Source organism: Sturnira hondurensis, unplaced genomic scaffold (assembly GCF_014824575.4).
Source record: "Sturnira hondurensis isolate 20B ecotype Veracruz unplaced genomic scaffold, ASM1482457v3 Scaffold0008380, whole genome shotgun sequence".
Taxonomy (NCBI): domain Eukaryota; kingdom Metazoa; phylum Chordata; class Mammalia; order Chiroptera; family Phyllostomidae; genus Sturnira; species Sturnira hondurensis.
In genome coordinates, this window is record NW_028081011.1 from 80298 (window position 1) to 95408 (window position 15111).

At 34.6% G+C, this 15111-nt stretch overlaps 1 protein-coding gene across 2 annotated transcripts; it reads left to right on the forward strand.

The window, feature by feature from the left end:
* Window positions 1–919: 919 nt before the first annotated feature.
* On the forward strand, window positions 920–14830 carry FLRT3 (fibronectin leucine rich transmembrane protein 3). 2 transcript variants are annotated; one of them, XM_037054733.1, is made up of 3 exons: window positions 920–1150; window positions 9547–9749; window positions 11291–14830. In XM_037054733.1, the coding sequence occupies exon 3, from the start codon at window positions 11334–11336 to the stop codon at window positions 13281–13283; it is 1950 nt and encodes a 649-aa protein (XP_036910628.1). In that variant the 5' UTR covers window positions 920–1150; window positions 9547–9749; window positions 11291–11333; the 3' UTR covers window positions 13284–14830. The 2 variants fall into 2 exon arrangements, with proteins under 2 accessions (XP_036910628.1, XP_036910627.1); XM_037054732.1 differs by lacking the exon at window positions 9547–9749.
* The last annotated feature ends 281 nt before the right edge of the window (window positions 14831–15111 follow it).

Sequence of the window (15111 nt, forward strand, 5' to 3'; positions counted from 1 at the left end):
TATTACTGGCCAAATAGCAGAAAGCAGCCTATGAAGATCATAATTGAAAATATAAGTCTATAATTCTGGTCATTAAACATGGACATTTATAATGTCTTTCTTCCAATTGTCTGGTGTTTATTCATGCACCTAATTTAAAATAAAATAATTGTAATACAAGCAAACCATGATTGAAAGGTTGTTTTGTTTATATCTTAACCCATGTCCACAGCAGATAAAACACACCAGAAAAGAGTCTATTTTTCTAAAACTTCTTATTTTAGGGAGGATACCATAAATATGAAAAATGTAACATATTTTAGGTTCTAAAGAATATATATAAATATTGTAAATATATAAAAAATTATTTCATTTTCTAAAAGCTATCTAGAGTGAGAATAATAACTTATTAGCCCCAGAAAAAGGACTGATTCTTTCAATTTTTAAAATCTTTTCGCATCCATGTTTTCCTTCCCTTAAGTAAACCAGTTATTTACTTGAACCTAATTTCCATTCATTTGTTGAATTAATATTCACACAGGATTACTAGTTTTCATAAATTATAACATTTTTATAATTAGTCACTAATAAAAACAATATTTTAACTTCTTAATACAGGTGGTTTAAAAATAAAAACAACCTGTTTTTTCTGATGTAATCTTATAGATATCCTTCCAACGTGCTTGTATTTATAGACGCTTGCACCCACTACCTTGTTGTAGTACAACTTTAGACAATGTTGAGATTCCAAAGGGCTACCTACAAACCAAATAGCATGTGAGCAGGCTGGGTGCTTCATTTTGGCTTCTCTCACTCCCTCTAGCGTTTGCAAAGCCCATGTGCCTGATTATCCAGTTACCTCACAGACCAAGATCTCGGCTAAGTCCTGCCCATCTATGACATCACCCCCTCCTTCAACCACTGCGAGGTGAAGCTTTAACTTCAGACTTGGAGGTGGGCTGTGTGCTGCAAACTGGAATGCTCTTCCTCGCTCACTCCTCAGTGTGGGAGTGATCCGAAGCAGGACAAGCTCAGCCTGCCGCTGCCGTAGGCTTTGTGTGGACTGGACGCGGAGCTTGAGAGAGGGGGACATTTATTACTCCAGTTCACAGTCAGTGGAATTACAGCTGTAGCGGCAGTATATATGGAATTGCTTTTTCTCGTCTTCCTGGTAAGTGTTTCCCGTGTTTTTCCTTATGATTGTCCCAGAAAGTTTGCTTGATTTTTACTCTCTAGAAAGAAATGACTTGGAACCATGAGGCATCCAAATCCAATGTTTGCTCTGTCACCAATACAAGCAATGTGTGTGCATGCCAGCCAGGAAGGAAAAATTTGACTATATAAGCCAAATGCAAGAAGTTACTTAAAACCTCCTTTCATTAAAAAAATAGTAAATGGCTATGTTCTGTCTCATGCAGTTGCAATTTAAAAAGAGCCTTATGGAAAAACATTAGGTTGGAAAGTTAAATGGTAAATATTAAAGAATACAAGGTGTATTTTTTTTTTCGCAGAGAGGAAAGCAAAAGGTCTTGCTAACTTGGAATGTACTGTATGTGTGGTATGATCACCAATTGCTGTTTTTACAACTGTGAAAGAAAATCAATAATCTCTCAGCCCATGAGTACGCAGTACATGAAAAGCATACGTCTTGCTCACAGCTAGCTGAGCTACTACTGAAGACTTATATGCCTCTGTAAAGATTAACAGCTACACCTAGATTTTAAAGCTTGCACTGCTATCCTGCCAGAGCTACTTCAAGCATTTTGGATTTGCAAACCTCAACTAGTTAATTCAACTCAAAGGAGAGGGAGACTCTTCCCAACCGTATCTCCTCTCCCATAGAATGCCAATATCCACTGCTTGGGCAAATGTAGTATGTGATGAGCATAGTAATTGGCAAAGTCTACTCAGAAAAACTAACAAAGCGGAGCCTGGAAGCTATGTGTGATGTATGCAGTGAATTTGGGTGGCAGGGAGAAAAATGAGTAGAGCCCTCATCAAGTGGGATGGATATGCAGACTATCCATTCACTTGCAATTAATAATAGGGAAATCTTATTATTCTGAAAAAATGCTTTTATACAACAAAGCTTTCAAAAAGTAGTTAAAGGTATCTTCTTAAAAACATTTTTCTTTCAGTGAATTAGATCTAAAACAAAATGGTTGCACTAAGGTAAAGAGTGCAACAGGCCTGTATTTGCTCCACCTTGGGGGTGGGGGTCTTGCTAATTATTTATTTATTTATTTATTTATTTAGAAGTAAAGAGAAAATAAACCATAGATATTTGCCAATTACAAAGCCAAATTCTTGCATGGTTTTAAAAATTAGCTATTTAGAATTTTCTTAGTAAATCTGTGTGCTGTAAAATGCACATATGTCATCTCATTAGCAGGNCAACAGGCCTGTATTTGCTCCACCTTGGGGGTGGGGGTCTTGCTAATCATTTATTTATTTATTTATTTATTTATTTAGAAGTAAAGAGAAAATAAACCATAGATATTTGCCAATTACAAAGCCAAATTCTTGCATGGTTTTAAAAATTAGCTATTTAGAATTTTCTTAGTAAATCTGTGTGCTGTAAAATGCACATATGTCATCTCATTAGCAGGAAATAACATGAATAAAGCCACTAGAAAAGTGCTTCAGCTGTAGCAGTGCCTTTCTTTTAGCCCTAAGAATATCCCAACCAGCATAAACATAAAGAATGAATTTGTTTTCAGATAGGACCATTAACGTATGCCCCAAATGTGATGCGCTTCTCTTTTGAAATGAATAAAGAAAAAAAATTCAGCCTTTAAAAGTAACACAAAATATTAATATTACCACTACTACCAATATTAATATGCCAGGTATCAATCAATACGATTAAATCAGAGATATGCCATTTAGTTTGCAAATATATGTGTGTATGCATCCACAACATAAACACATACATATATACATACATTTATTAGCCTGGAATAAAAATCAAGGTTACAAAAATGTGATTGCATATATTTAAGTAGAAAAGTTACACCTAATTTATTTTTAAATAGATCACTGCCAAAACACATCATGTCAAAGGATCAGCAAATATTTTACTGAATGAATAAACATGATGATTTCACAAATACTGTGTTCCTGTATAATACTAACCACCATTTATTAACTAGGCTTTTCATTTCTCTGTTCTCCTCCCTCTCACCTTTTAAATAAATTATGGTTAGTTTTTAAATGCCCAATTAAATAAATGCTTCCTAAACATTAACATTTGCAAAATACATAATTGGGCAGCAAATAAAGTTTTTACAAAAGAAAGAAAAACAGTAAGAAAATTTGTCATAACTGAATATGGCAGCAAAATAGAAGGTATGTTTCTTTTGCTTTCAAGTGTTAATTAAGGAGCCATCAATTCTATCAAAACTTTTTCAGAGCTAAATGAAGCGGTGTGAAATAAATATGGTTGAAATCTTGTGGCTGTCAGACTTTGTTAGCAAGCTATTAATTATCTTTACCCCAGTTTCTTCTCCAGACTATATTGCCCAATCAAATAGAAACTCCAATTATGTTCAGCATCTCCTGCCTGGGGACACAAGACCCTAATGAACACTCAGTGTCTCCACGTGAAAAATACAATTATCAGCTTTAAACATGCAAGTGCACTGCAGAGAGATCTGTCTGTGCTTTTCTTGGCCATACAACTTCAGGCTGTCTCCTCTTTCTGGATTATTTTTAATAACTTTACACCCTTCAAAAATCAGCATCAGAGAGCTTGCCTTGTATTGATAATATATAAATGTTTCTTATTTCTGCTTTATTTTTAATATGCCAATGTTCATACCAACATTGAAATAAATCTGGTCATTTTAAAAAATTGGTTTAAAACTGCCATCTCAGTGAATCTTAACTTCCCTCCCCTTGTTAAAGGTGGGTGGGCTACATCACAAAGAATGTGATTAATAACAAGATCCAGAACTAATTTAAGAATTCTGTATAAAGTCCTCAAATATTCTTTTATTCTTCCAGTTTATTGTAATAGAATTATAAATAATTGTTAAAAGTCAAATGAAGACTAGTATACATGAAGTCAATGAGAGAAATGAGATTCAGTAAATTTTTCAAAGGCTGTAATCTCTTCCCTCCTTTTTCCCTCATTCCCCCTTCCCCCTCACCCCCCACCTTTTGCCCCAGAGGCCTTCACTGTTCTTCTCAACGCGAGGCTTTGTTGTAATTAAACTAGAGAAAAACTGACCGGCAGCAGCCCACGTCTGACTTGCGGTTTCTGAAAGCGCTGTTCTGGTAGCGTGTACCACCCCCCAGCGGGCAAAAACTCTACTGTGAATCTCTCAGCAATATTAATTCTTCAGAACATAAAAAGAGCTGCTTCTCAACTCCTTCCTTTTCATTCCACCTTTTCAAAAACTTAGAAGTCAACAAACCAATTTCCAACAAACAAATGGTTTGTAAATGCCTTCTGAAGGAAACAAAAACAAAAACTCTCTCTTAAGAACCCAACTTGAAGTAATACATTTCAGAAAGCATTTTTCAGTTTCAGAATGCAGATCAACATCACTAAACTTGGTAAAATATCGTACTAAAAAACGTGGTTTTGAAAACCACGTTTATATTGCACAGAAAAGCAGTTTTCAGGAGTTTGATTTGTCTATTGACAAGAACTCCAGAGACAACAGATTTTAAGGAAGAAGGAATGAAATATAATTTAAGCAGCAGCTAACGCTGCATTTTACATATGCAAAATCTCCTTCCTAGCATCAGAATTAAAGTGTCAGGAATGTATAAAAAGCTCTCTCCAGGTATTAGTCTGCTTAAATGAGAGGAGAGAGAAATTGCTCTTACACTGATGAGACAATGATAGCTTTTGTTCTTTATTCTTTCACTTTTCATGTGCACAAGTTACCGTGGCAACTTTGAAAAGAAAGCCTACAGACCATATTTGGTTAAACACCATATTTAAAGTGTGCCACTGAACTGTGGATCGATCAGTTTATGTATTGTTGATTTTTTCCTCTTTATTTGCCATAAATCAATAATATGCTACTCTGACATGAGAAAACAAGGTATTTTATGGCCTTGGATGTTCTCACCAGCCAGCACAGTGTTTCACGTACAGTAGACCCAAATATTTGTTGTACTAATGTATGGAAATTTGAATATTAGAAATTTTAAGCACCTCAACCAAATTGTACTCACAACAGTGAAAAGGAAATTTCATGTTTGCAGCAGGAAAAACGTTTGCGGTTTAACAAAAGTAAGCATAGCTTTAATTGTAGTTGTTCGAAAGTCAGTGCATACTTAAAGCATGTCCTCTGCCCCAAGCTCTCTACTGCTCACCTTTACCATTCTCTAAATTAATACCTTATTCAATCTTACAAATCCTGGTTCTCTAATTTATTTAGTCTAGCTTTAATATCGTAAAAGGAAGCAGCATTCACTATGATGAAAGATGACATCCCAGCTTGCCTTTTTTTTTTTTTTTAAGGATGCAGCATTTAACTTACAAGCCAAAATAAATGAAGCAGAATTCCATTCATTTATCACCAACTTGTTGGGAAAAAGCATCCGTAAGAAAAGGAGAAAGTAAAAATCCTTTGTTTTTGAAACTTTTATGCCCTTTATTGCAAAAATAAAACAGAAACTTCCTCAGACTACAAAACAAGTCTGGATAAAACAAAATACGAAAAGGCACACTTGCTTCTCTGCCTCTCAGCAAACCCTTCAGACTTCATGACTCTCAGGAGGAGAGTTAGAAGTCCTTCTGCTTGCCTGGCATTAAACAAAAGAATTGGAACTTTCCTGAAATCTGATGATCGTGGAAAATTTAACTACCAGACAGGCTGCTTAGAAAGCCTTTTGCTGTCACTATCAACTAACCTGATGTTCTCCAGTTTTTCAGTCTAATCATACATATAGTTTATTTGAAATACCATGTCCTTACAAAGACTTAGCATTCACAGGTTGATAATCGTGTTGTGCTTTTTTCTACCAGCAATTTAAGCCTTTATAAATAAATTACTTTCCTAAAATTCTAGATTACAATTGTATAAATTCCAATTTATCTAGAAATATTTACACACTTGAATAAATTTGATTAACCATGTGTGTTTTTTTCAATTTCAAATTTGTACTCAATAATAATCCATTTAATTTGGATTAAAAGTTCTACATGACATTCTATTTTTAGATTTAATATTTTTTAAAGTTGTCAGCATTAGGAAGCCATTATGTAAGGCATATCATTGAAAGGAAACTGCAGTCTCAATACTCTATTTGGTTTAAGACTTTTTTAATATGAGCAATGATTTCAAATCAAATCAATTTAAATCAAAGGTAGCAAATAAATGATTTAGTGAGTTAGCAATATTAATATACAATATAACTTTAATTTAAGTGATCAAAACAAGAAAATACCTTCTCATCTCAAACATTCCCACCTTCAAAATATTATAGTAGCAGAGAAGGAATTGCATAAACATGCAGATTGCCTCAACCTCTTGATTTTATTTAAATACCAGTTTTCAATTCAGATACAACTTCTTAAAGGATATTGATTTTCTTAAAATATCTAAAAATGATAGTATGCTTATATATTTATTTACATACTTTGTTAGGTGTATCATGGAAATAAATGGGAGGTTTTTCACAAATTTGATGATTACATTATAAATGCAATTTAAAAAAAACTCCATAATTTTTATTTTAAAAAGAAACTTAATAGAAAAGATTCCTATTAAAATTTTGATTTACCAGTGAAGTGATCATGTTTTTCTTCTTCTTGCTACAATTTTAAATGCAATATACTTAAGTAATGATTCCATTAAAAATAATTTAAAAATATTCCTTTAAGTAACCAGGGCTCCATTTATGTTTCTCTCCAAGTTACCCCATTAGCAATATTGCTCTAAAAAGTCTTTGTTGTTGATATTGTTGTTCAGAAGTAATGGCCTCTTTCAAGACCATGCAGACATAAAAGCTGTGAAGTCGATGTTGTGGAAACCTGGCCACAGTAACCATGCCAGTGGGGGTCATTTTTGTTTTCATCAGTCACATTCAACTCCATGTCTCTATGTGTGTGAATATGCAGAGCTAGCTCAAAAAGAGGAAAGTCTAAGCATGGGGACAGGATTGCTTGTTTTGGTAGATGAGATCATTATAGCCTTTAATACGCAAAAAAACCCCACACAAACACACACAAAAACCACTGGTTAGCGCTACTATAGTTTCAAGTAGAAAGGGGAAGGAGAACATATGTAATATAAAATGCACAATCAAACATGAATTAAACTGTTTTGAGCTTAAGTAAAGGGAGTGGGATAGGTGAAGAATAATCTTTACGTATGAAAGAGCATCCTTCTCTCCATAGAAATCTGCTTGATGTTCTTGCCTTGTGTTTAAAATGCAGTGTAGGAGAGCATGGTACTTTCCAAGTATTTAATGTGATGTAAGGCTTTCCATTAACCCCACATTATTACTATTACATTAATGGCAATATGAGTGTGCATATCAAATAGAGCAGAGGAAGAAGTTTCAGAATTATAAAACAGAAAAAATAAATACATTTTCCTTCTTTTCACACCAATTTAGGTTTTTTCCTTTCTCTGAATTAAAAGCTGAAAATCAGTGCACACACACACACACACACACTCAGAGCTTGATTTAGTGAAATATTTATAGTTCGGATACAAGCTTTATCTCTGCTTATCATGGTGCATCACTTGGGACATCATCTTGCCAACCTGACTCTCAGAACAATCAACAATTTTAAAAATCCAATTCATCATATTCATCTTCTCACTTTGGGGTGAGTCCTGGAATGTGAGAAATGCCTGATTAGTGGTAACTTTTAAGCAGTTTCTCACTTATGATTTTTATAGCTTTTAAATTAGTTTCTAATGTATTTTAACAAAATTGTTTTCTAAGCTTCAATTAACCGAATTATTTTATATTTTGAAAAATTTTCAAGAAATTTTCAAGAAAACACTTACAGCAAATACTTTTTAAAGTAACTTTTCAGTTATAATTTCAACAGCTTGGTTTTCCATTTTCACATACTAAGAAAGCAACAGATTTCAAGAAATAAAGTATACTATAAAAATTCAACAATAATGAGCAAAGCCCTAAAGGCATCACAGTAAAACCTCACATTAAACAATAAATCACTTAAACTTTCCTCTGTGGATACTTTGCAATACCCACTCGAGACTACTTTCTCCAAGTGCTATTATTTTTGTTTCAAGTTGCCTAAATAATAAATTTAAAATTATCTATAATTATTTCTTAAGTTCCTGTTTGTTAATGCAGTCTATGATAGTGTTGGTATCTGGTGACAAAGTAAAAGAAACTAAATTTTCAAAAACAACTGGAAACACGAATCGGGGCCTTATTTAACATTCACATTCAGTAGTAGTGTTTGAATTCTGGAACAGATGCTATCCTTGTTGGATGCCAGGTAATTAGAGGGGGGGAAGCAAATTAGTTCTGCTTTTTTCCTTAATTTCGGGGTCAAATATTTCCGTGATATCCTAATGTTTCCTACATATACAGTAAGCTCCTGAGCAGATAATCCTGGAATTCAGATATTGATCCTACCCACCCCCTGCCCATTCACCAAAAAAATCTTCATGTATATTAATTAGATAATGGACAAAGCAGTCATCATTAAAATCACTGGTCTCTTTGGTTAAGTTTTAAGTCTAGTTTCTGAAATGAAAAATACACTTTCTAGAAACTGGCCTGTTCCTATTTGAACCTAGAGAGAAATGCCTCTTCAGGCTTTGATATGCTTTCCTGACAGTCATTACAAGGAGACACATTGAATAATGTCCTTTCTATTCTAAACACAGGTGTTTCAAATTCAGGTTGCTAAAAGTATATTAAAATTATATTTTCCTGGAAAAGCAATTTTGACTTTTGGCCAAGAACACCTGAGTAACTAGAGTTTAAAGCTCATCAACTCTTCCTCAGAAACACCTCTAAGAAGGAAGGTACCGGGGTCCACATTCTGAATTTGAATAATTGAGGGTTGCAGGGCATTGGGCATAGCAAAAGGAAAGCTTCTAAAGCAAATTCTTTTCAACTCTCTACATTGCAGGTTGTATAACTTTGTAAACCATGTTCACAAATTCTAAAAGGAATTTTTGTCAAAAATCCTTGTTCTGTATTTGCTTCACTTCTTTGACATAAAATTATATTCTCTTTTTTTATTCACTTTATATTTTGCATGCAAGATTTAAAAGTGAACTTTTAAAGACTGGCCTGACCTGAATTCAAAAGCCATGGAAGGGGCCTACTGTCTGTCTCCCGAATGAAGCATTGCTTCTGTGTTTAATTCAAAGTGACACTAATAATCAGTTGACATAGATTATTTGGTGACAATCTCAACTTCATCTCCTACTTTATATAGTGAAATGGGCAGCACAGGACAAAGAGGTCATCTTATCCCTTTTTGCCAACTACTGTGATGAAAGATGTTTTTGCTTAAAGAAAGAATTGAAGTTAAATTTCTAGGCAATGTCTATAGTATGTTAAAGTTCATTATTAGAAGTTCATTAAAACCTTTTACTTTCACAGGAGATGCTCAGACTCAGTATGTTGTAAGGAAGAAACATATAAAGGAAATCTAGTATGCTTCCTTTTTTTCCCCGTGAAGAATATTTGAATTCAGTTTTCTTTACCTCTTAAAAACGAATACCAGTTCTTGCATAACGCGACTACACCAGATATTCTAAGAAAGCAGCAAGAAGCAAAAGCTGGAAATAGCTATTTCACAGCAGGTAATCATACCTCAGGATATAGCTACTGTACAAAGTTTATACATGAATAATCCTGGATGGGAATAAAGGTGGGGGGGTGACTGCCTAAGAAACCTATTGCTATACAGGCCTTAGCATCATGAATGGCTTTCTTCACGAGGATCTGAAGTTACTATTTCTGACCACATTGCACAGAAGAGCCAATAAGAATTTCAAAGAAAGCAATTTCCACTCAGGGAATTAAGCTACACAAAAGAAACCTTCACACAGAAACTCTATCAGAAAGAAAAAAAAAATACATAGGAAACCATGTGTTCTACATAGTAACAGGAAGCTGAATTGTTTCTGGTCCCCACTTTAATGAGCTTGCCCACAATGTTGAACCAGCGCTGGAATGTTCACTGACAGCAGTGACCCTGATATGGAGGTGTGTGCGTCATAGGATTACTTGAATAAACAGTGAAGAACATTTCCAAGGACTAAACAAGAGTTTATAAGCCCCAGCCCCTCACCAGGGGAAAAAATATATGTGTGTGTGTGCATTGGATTTTCACTCACGCAAAATTTGTTTACATCGTTCAATAAGGTAGGAAAAATATTAAAGTCTTCTATTTCCATGCCTGAAATTATAAAGGCTAATTAAACCTGAAAGTTCAGAAAAAATATTACACAATAGATCAGTATAAATCCATAATTCTCCAGCCACAGAGAAAGTTGAATAATATTTAGATTAGAACTTGAAAAAGGATAAATGCACTGTGAAAATATGTTGTGAGATAGAATATAATGAAAAATGTGCACAAAGCCATTAAACCATACAATACAAAACGTAACAAAATGGGAACAAAAGCAAGAACTACTTTAATATGGAATGGAATTTCATTAGTTGGATGTATTATGTATGTAAATTCATTCCTTCCCTTAAAGTAGATGAAAAAAGATTTCTTTTGATTTTCTTGCTAGAAATACCCACCTAACAATGTTTAATAATAATAACAATAAAAGAACATCAATAATCAAAGCAAACATTTCGCTTTACTGTGATTCAGCATCTCAAGGGGTTACTATTCCTGAATAGTAAAAGAATAGATATTTTTACTACACATTTCTATACCTGTATGGTTTTTAAAAACAGTAACATTATTGTCTTTAAATATAATAAATTATATTCTTATGAATCAATTGACTATGACTATTAAGAAAAAATTCAATATTTAATTAGCTTGGTCAGTGACTAGCTACAAAACTGATATCAAGTATTATTAAAATTCTTTTAAATATTCAATGAGACTTTAATTATATGTGACATTTCAAAATAAAATGGGTTTGGAACATGATTTCAAACCCATTCTTAATTTAATATCAGAAACATTTAAGTTAAAGAGATTATATGATTGGTTTCATTGTTAGGTAGCAAAAAAACCCTAAGCATGCAAAAAAATAAAATATTGAAAGTAATGATAGATGTTTTTTAATATCCACATCTATTTTTAATACAATCTTAAGTATGCTGATCTGATTGCATTCTGTCTTTTTTTCTTTTTTAATTCACTGCACTTTAGGGCTCTGAAGCTACCTTGTGTAAAGACCTCAACACTGCTGACCATGATCAGCCCAGCCTGGAGCATCTTCCTCATCGGGACTAAAATTGGGCTGATCCTTCAGATGGTACCTCTTTCAGTTACGGCTAAATCCTGTCCATCTGTGTGCCGCTGCGATGCAGGTTTCATTTACTGTAATGATCGCTTTCTGACATCTATTCCAATAGGAATACCAGAGGATGCTACAACTCTCTACCTTCAGAACAACCAAATAAATAATGCTGGGATTCCTTCAGATTTGAAGAACTTGTTGAAAGTAGAAAGAATATACCTATACCACAACAGTTTAGATGAATTTCCTACCAACCTACCAAAGTATGTAAAAGAGTTACATCTGCAAGAAAATAACATAAGGACTATCACTTATGATTCACTTTCAAAAATTCCGTATCTGGAAGAATTGCATTTAGATGACAACTCCGTCTCTGCTGTTAGCATAGAAGAAGGGGCATTCCGAGATAGCAACTATCTCCGACTGCTTTTCCTGTCTCGTAATCACCTTAGCACAATCCCCTGGGGGTTGCCCAGGACTATAGAAGAACTACGCTTGGATGATAATCGCATATCCACTATTTCATCACCATCTCTTCAAGGTCTCACTAGCCTAAAACGCCTGGTTTTGGATGGAAACCTGTTGAACAACCATGGTTTAGGTGATAAAGTTTTCTTCAACCTAGTCAACTTAACAGAACTGTCCCTGGTGCGGAATTCCCTGACTGCTGCCCCAGTAAACCTTCCAGGTACAAACCTGAGGAAGCTTTACCTTCAGGATAACCACATCAATCGGGTGCCCCCAAATGCTTTTTCTTATCTAAGGCAGCTGTATCGACTTGATATGTCCAATAATAACCTAAGTAATTTACCTCAGGGTATCTTTGATGATTTGGACAATATAACCCAACTGATTCTTCGCAACAATCCCTGGTATTGTGGGTGCAAAATGAAATGGGTACGTGACTGGTTACAGTCACTACCTGTGAAGGTCAACGTGCGTGGGCTTATGTGCCAAGCCCCAGAAAAAGTTCGGGGGATGGCTATCAAGGACCTCAGTGCAGAACTGTTTGATTGTAAAGACAGTGAAGTTGTAAGCACCATTCAGATAACCACTGCAATGCCCAACACCGTGTATCCTGATCAAGGACAGTGGCATGCTCCAGTGACCAAACAACCAGACATTAAGAAAACTAAGCTCACTAAGGACCAGCGAACCACAGGGAGTCCAGCAAGAAAAACAATTGTAATTACTGTGAAATCTGTCACCTCTGACACAATTCATATCTCTTGGAAACTTGTCCTACCTATGACTGCTTTAAGACTCAGCTGGCTCAAACTGGGCCATAGCCCAGCATTTGGATCTATAACAGAAACAATCGTAACAGGGGAACGCAGTGAATACTTGGTCACAGCCCTGGAGCCTGATTCACCCTATCGAGTCTGCATGGTTCCCATGGAAACCAGTAACCTCTACCTATTTGATGACAATCCTGTTTGTATTGAGACTGAAACTGCACCCCTTAGAATGTACAACCCTACAACCACCCTTAATCGAGAGCAAGAGAAAGAACCTTATAAAAACCCCAATTTGCCATTGGCTGCCATTATTGGTGGGGCTGTGGCCTTGGTGACCATTGCGCTCCTTGCTTTAGTGTGCTGGTATGTTCATAGGAATGGATCACTCTTCTCAAGGAACTGCGCATACAGCAAAGGGAGGCGAAGAAAGGATGACTATGCGGAAGCTGGTACGAAGAAGGACAACTCCATCCTGGAAATCAGGGAGACTTCTTTTCAGATGTTACCCATAAGTAATGAACCCATCTCAAAGGAGGAATTTGTAATACACACCATATTTCCTCCTAATGGAATGAATTTGTACAAAAACAATCACAGTGAAAGCAGTAGTAACCGAAGCTACAGGGACAGTGGAATTCCAGACTCGGATCACTCACACTCATGATGCTGGAGGACCCGCAGCAGACTGTGTCTCGGTTTTTTTTTAAACCTAAGGGAGGTGATGGTAGGAACCTGTTCTACTGCAAAACACTGGAAAAAAGAGACTGAAAGAAGCAATGTACTGTACATTTGCCATATAATTTATATTTAAGAACTTTTTATTAAAAGTTTCAAATTTCAGGTTACTGCTGCGATTGATGTAGTGGAGATGCCTGAACACAATTCTATATTTTAGTATTTTTTAGTAATTTGTACTGTATTTTCCTTGCAAATATTGAAGTTATAAACCATTTACTTTGTGTTCTACTGAGTAAGATGACTTGTTGACTGTGAAAGTGAATTTTTTGCTGTGTTGAACAATCAGGACTGCGTTCACGTGAGATCCTTGTAGTATAAGCACAGGCCATTTTTCACTTTGGTATTAAAAATATGTAAAAAAAACTGGCTGAATGAGAAAAATTACATTTCAAAAAATATTTATGAAGTAATATTCCAATTATTAAATTTGTATTATCCCACTGGTATTCAATAAATCAAAATATGTGAAGTAATGGGCAATATCAAACTTGCTGCATATCTCCATTTTTACTCTAAGGAAATCAAATATCCTTAAGAAAGTAAGTACATCTTCTGAACTGAATACATGAGCTGGCTTCAAAGGAATGTGAGGTCTGTTGTAAAGCCATTGTTAACAGTGCTTTAAGAATAAAGGACTTCACAAAAATAATAAAGTAAGCATGTTTCCAAGTTAGGGGGGAAATATGTACTTAGGAAAACATAAAAAGTTAGACTTGAATAGCATAGTGAACAAAGATACCAGATTTGCATTTTGGTTTTGCCTATACCATCCTGATTCCTGAAAAGTGAATTCTAAAAACATAATTGTTAGTGTTTATAATGTTTTTATCACAAAGGACATCAAACAAACCTTACTTATATTAAAAAGGTAGCATAACCATAAGAAATTCCCCTCAACAATGCAGAGAAAGTAGTATTATAAATAAGTGAGAATTTAAAAGAAAATACTAGATATCAAATTTAGATTCGGTTTATGTGAAGTATTTTAACACTGTACATAAATGTTCAGTTTACTTTCCAGAATGACTAAGGTAACTGCCCATTACTATCACAGTTTTCCAGATATTACATAATGAACTTGAAATGTTAACATTTCTTTCAGGCTTCCTACTGAATTGTGAGATATTACTTGTTTAAAAAACACATCACTTTTCTGTTGCCATGATTTTTTTCCAACAAAAAACCAAAGTGCATTGTACGCCCTTTGGCCAGTCTTGTATGTGCCTTGATCCAATGCTACATGTATTCAGCTTTTAAAATTTGACAAATTTTTCATACTTCCTTAAATATGAAAAATTATGGTCTTCTTGCTGAATAAAACAAGAAAAAAGTACAAAGTAATCGTGCTTGCTTTTTCGGGACTATGTTACTATCACTAAAGTAGCAATTTGCCCAGCACATTAATCTAAGGACTCCCATGTATTTTTCTAGGCATAAAAATAAATGTTGGCTACAAATAAAAAAATAGCAACATCTTGAGCTTGTGTATCATTTTACTTCAGAGTTTAATGTTTCATGCATAAAATAATTTCCTAGTAATCATTTGCCATACTCTTATTTTACATACTTATTCAATTGTTGGGAAACTTCAGGAGTGGTTCTGTGACCTTTCAGTCTTAGACACTGCTCCACTGTCCTGACTGATGTTTTTTAAGGTGGTCTTTGAAAAACTAATTTCTTTTGAAAAACTAATATTTTTAAAATAGATTTTTGGTACTGGATTTGGCACCAGAGGATTTGAAATCTCAGATCTA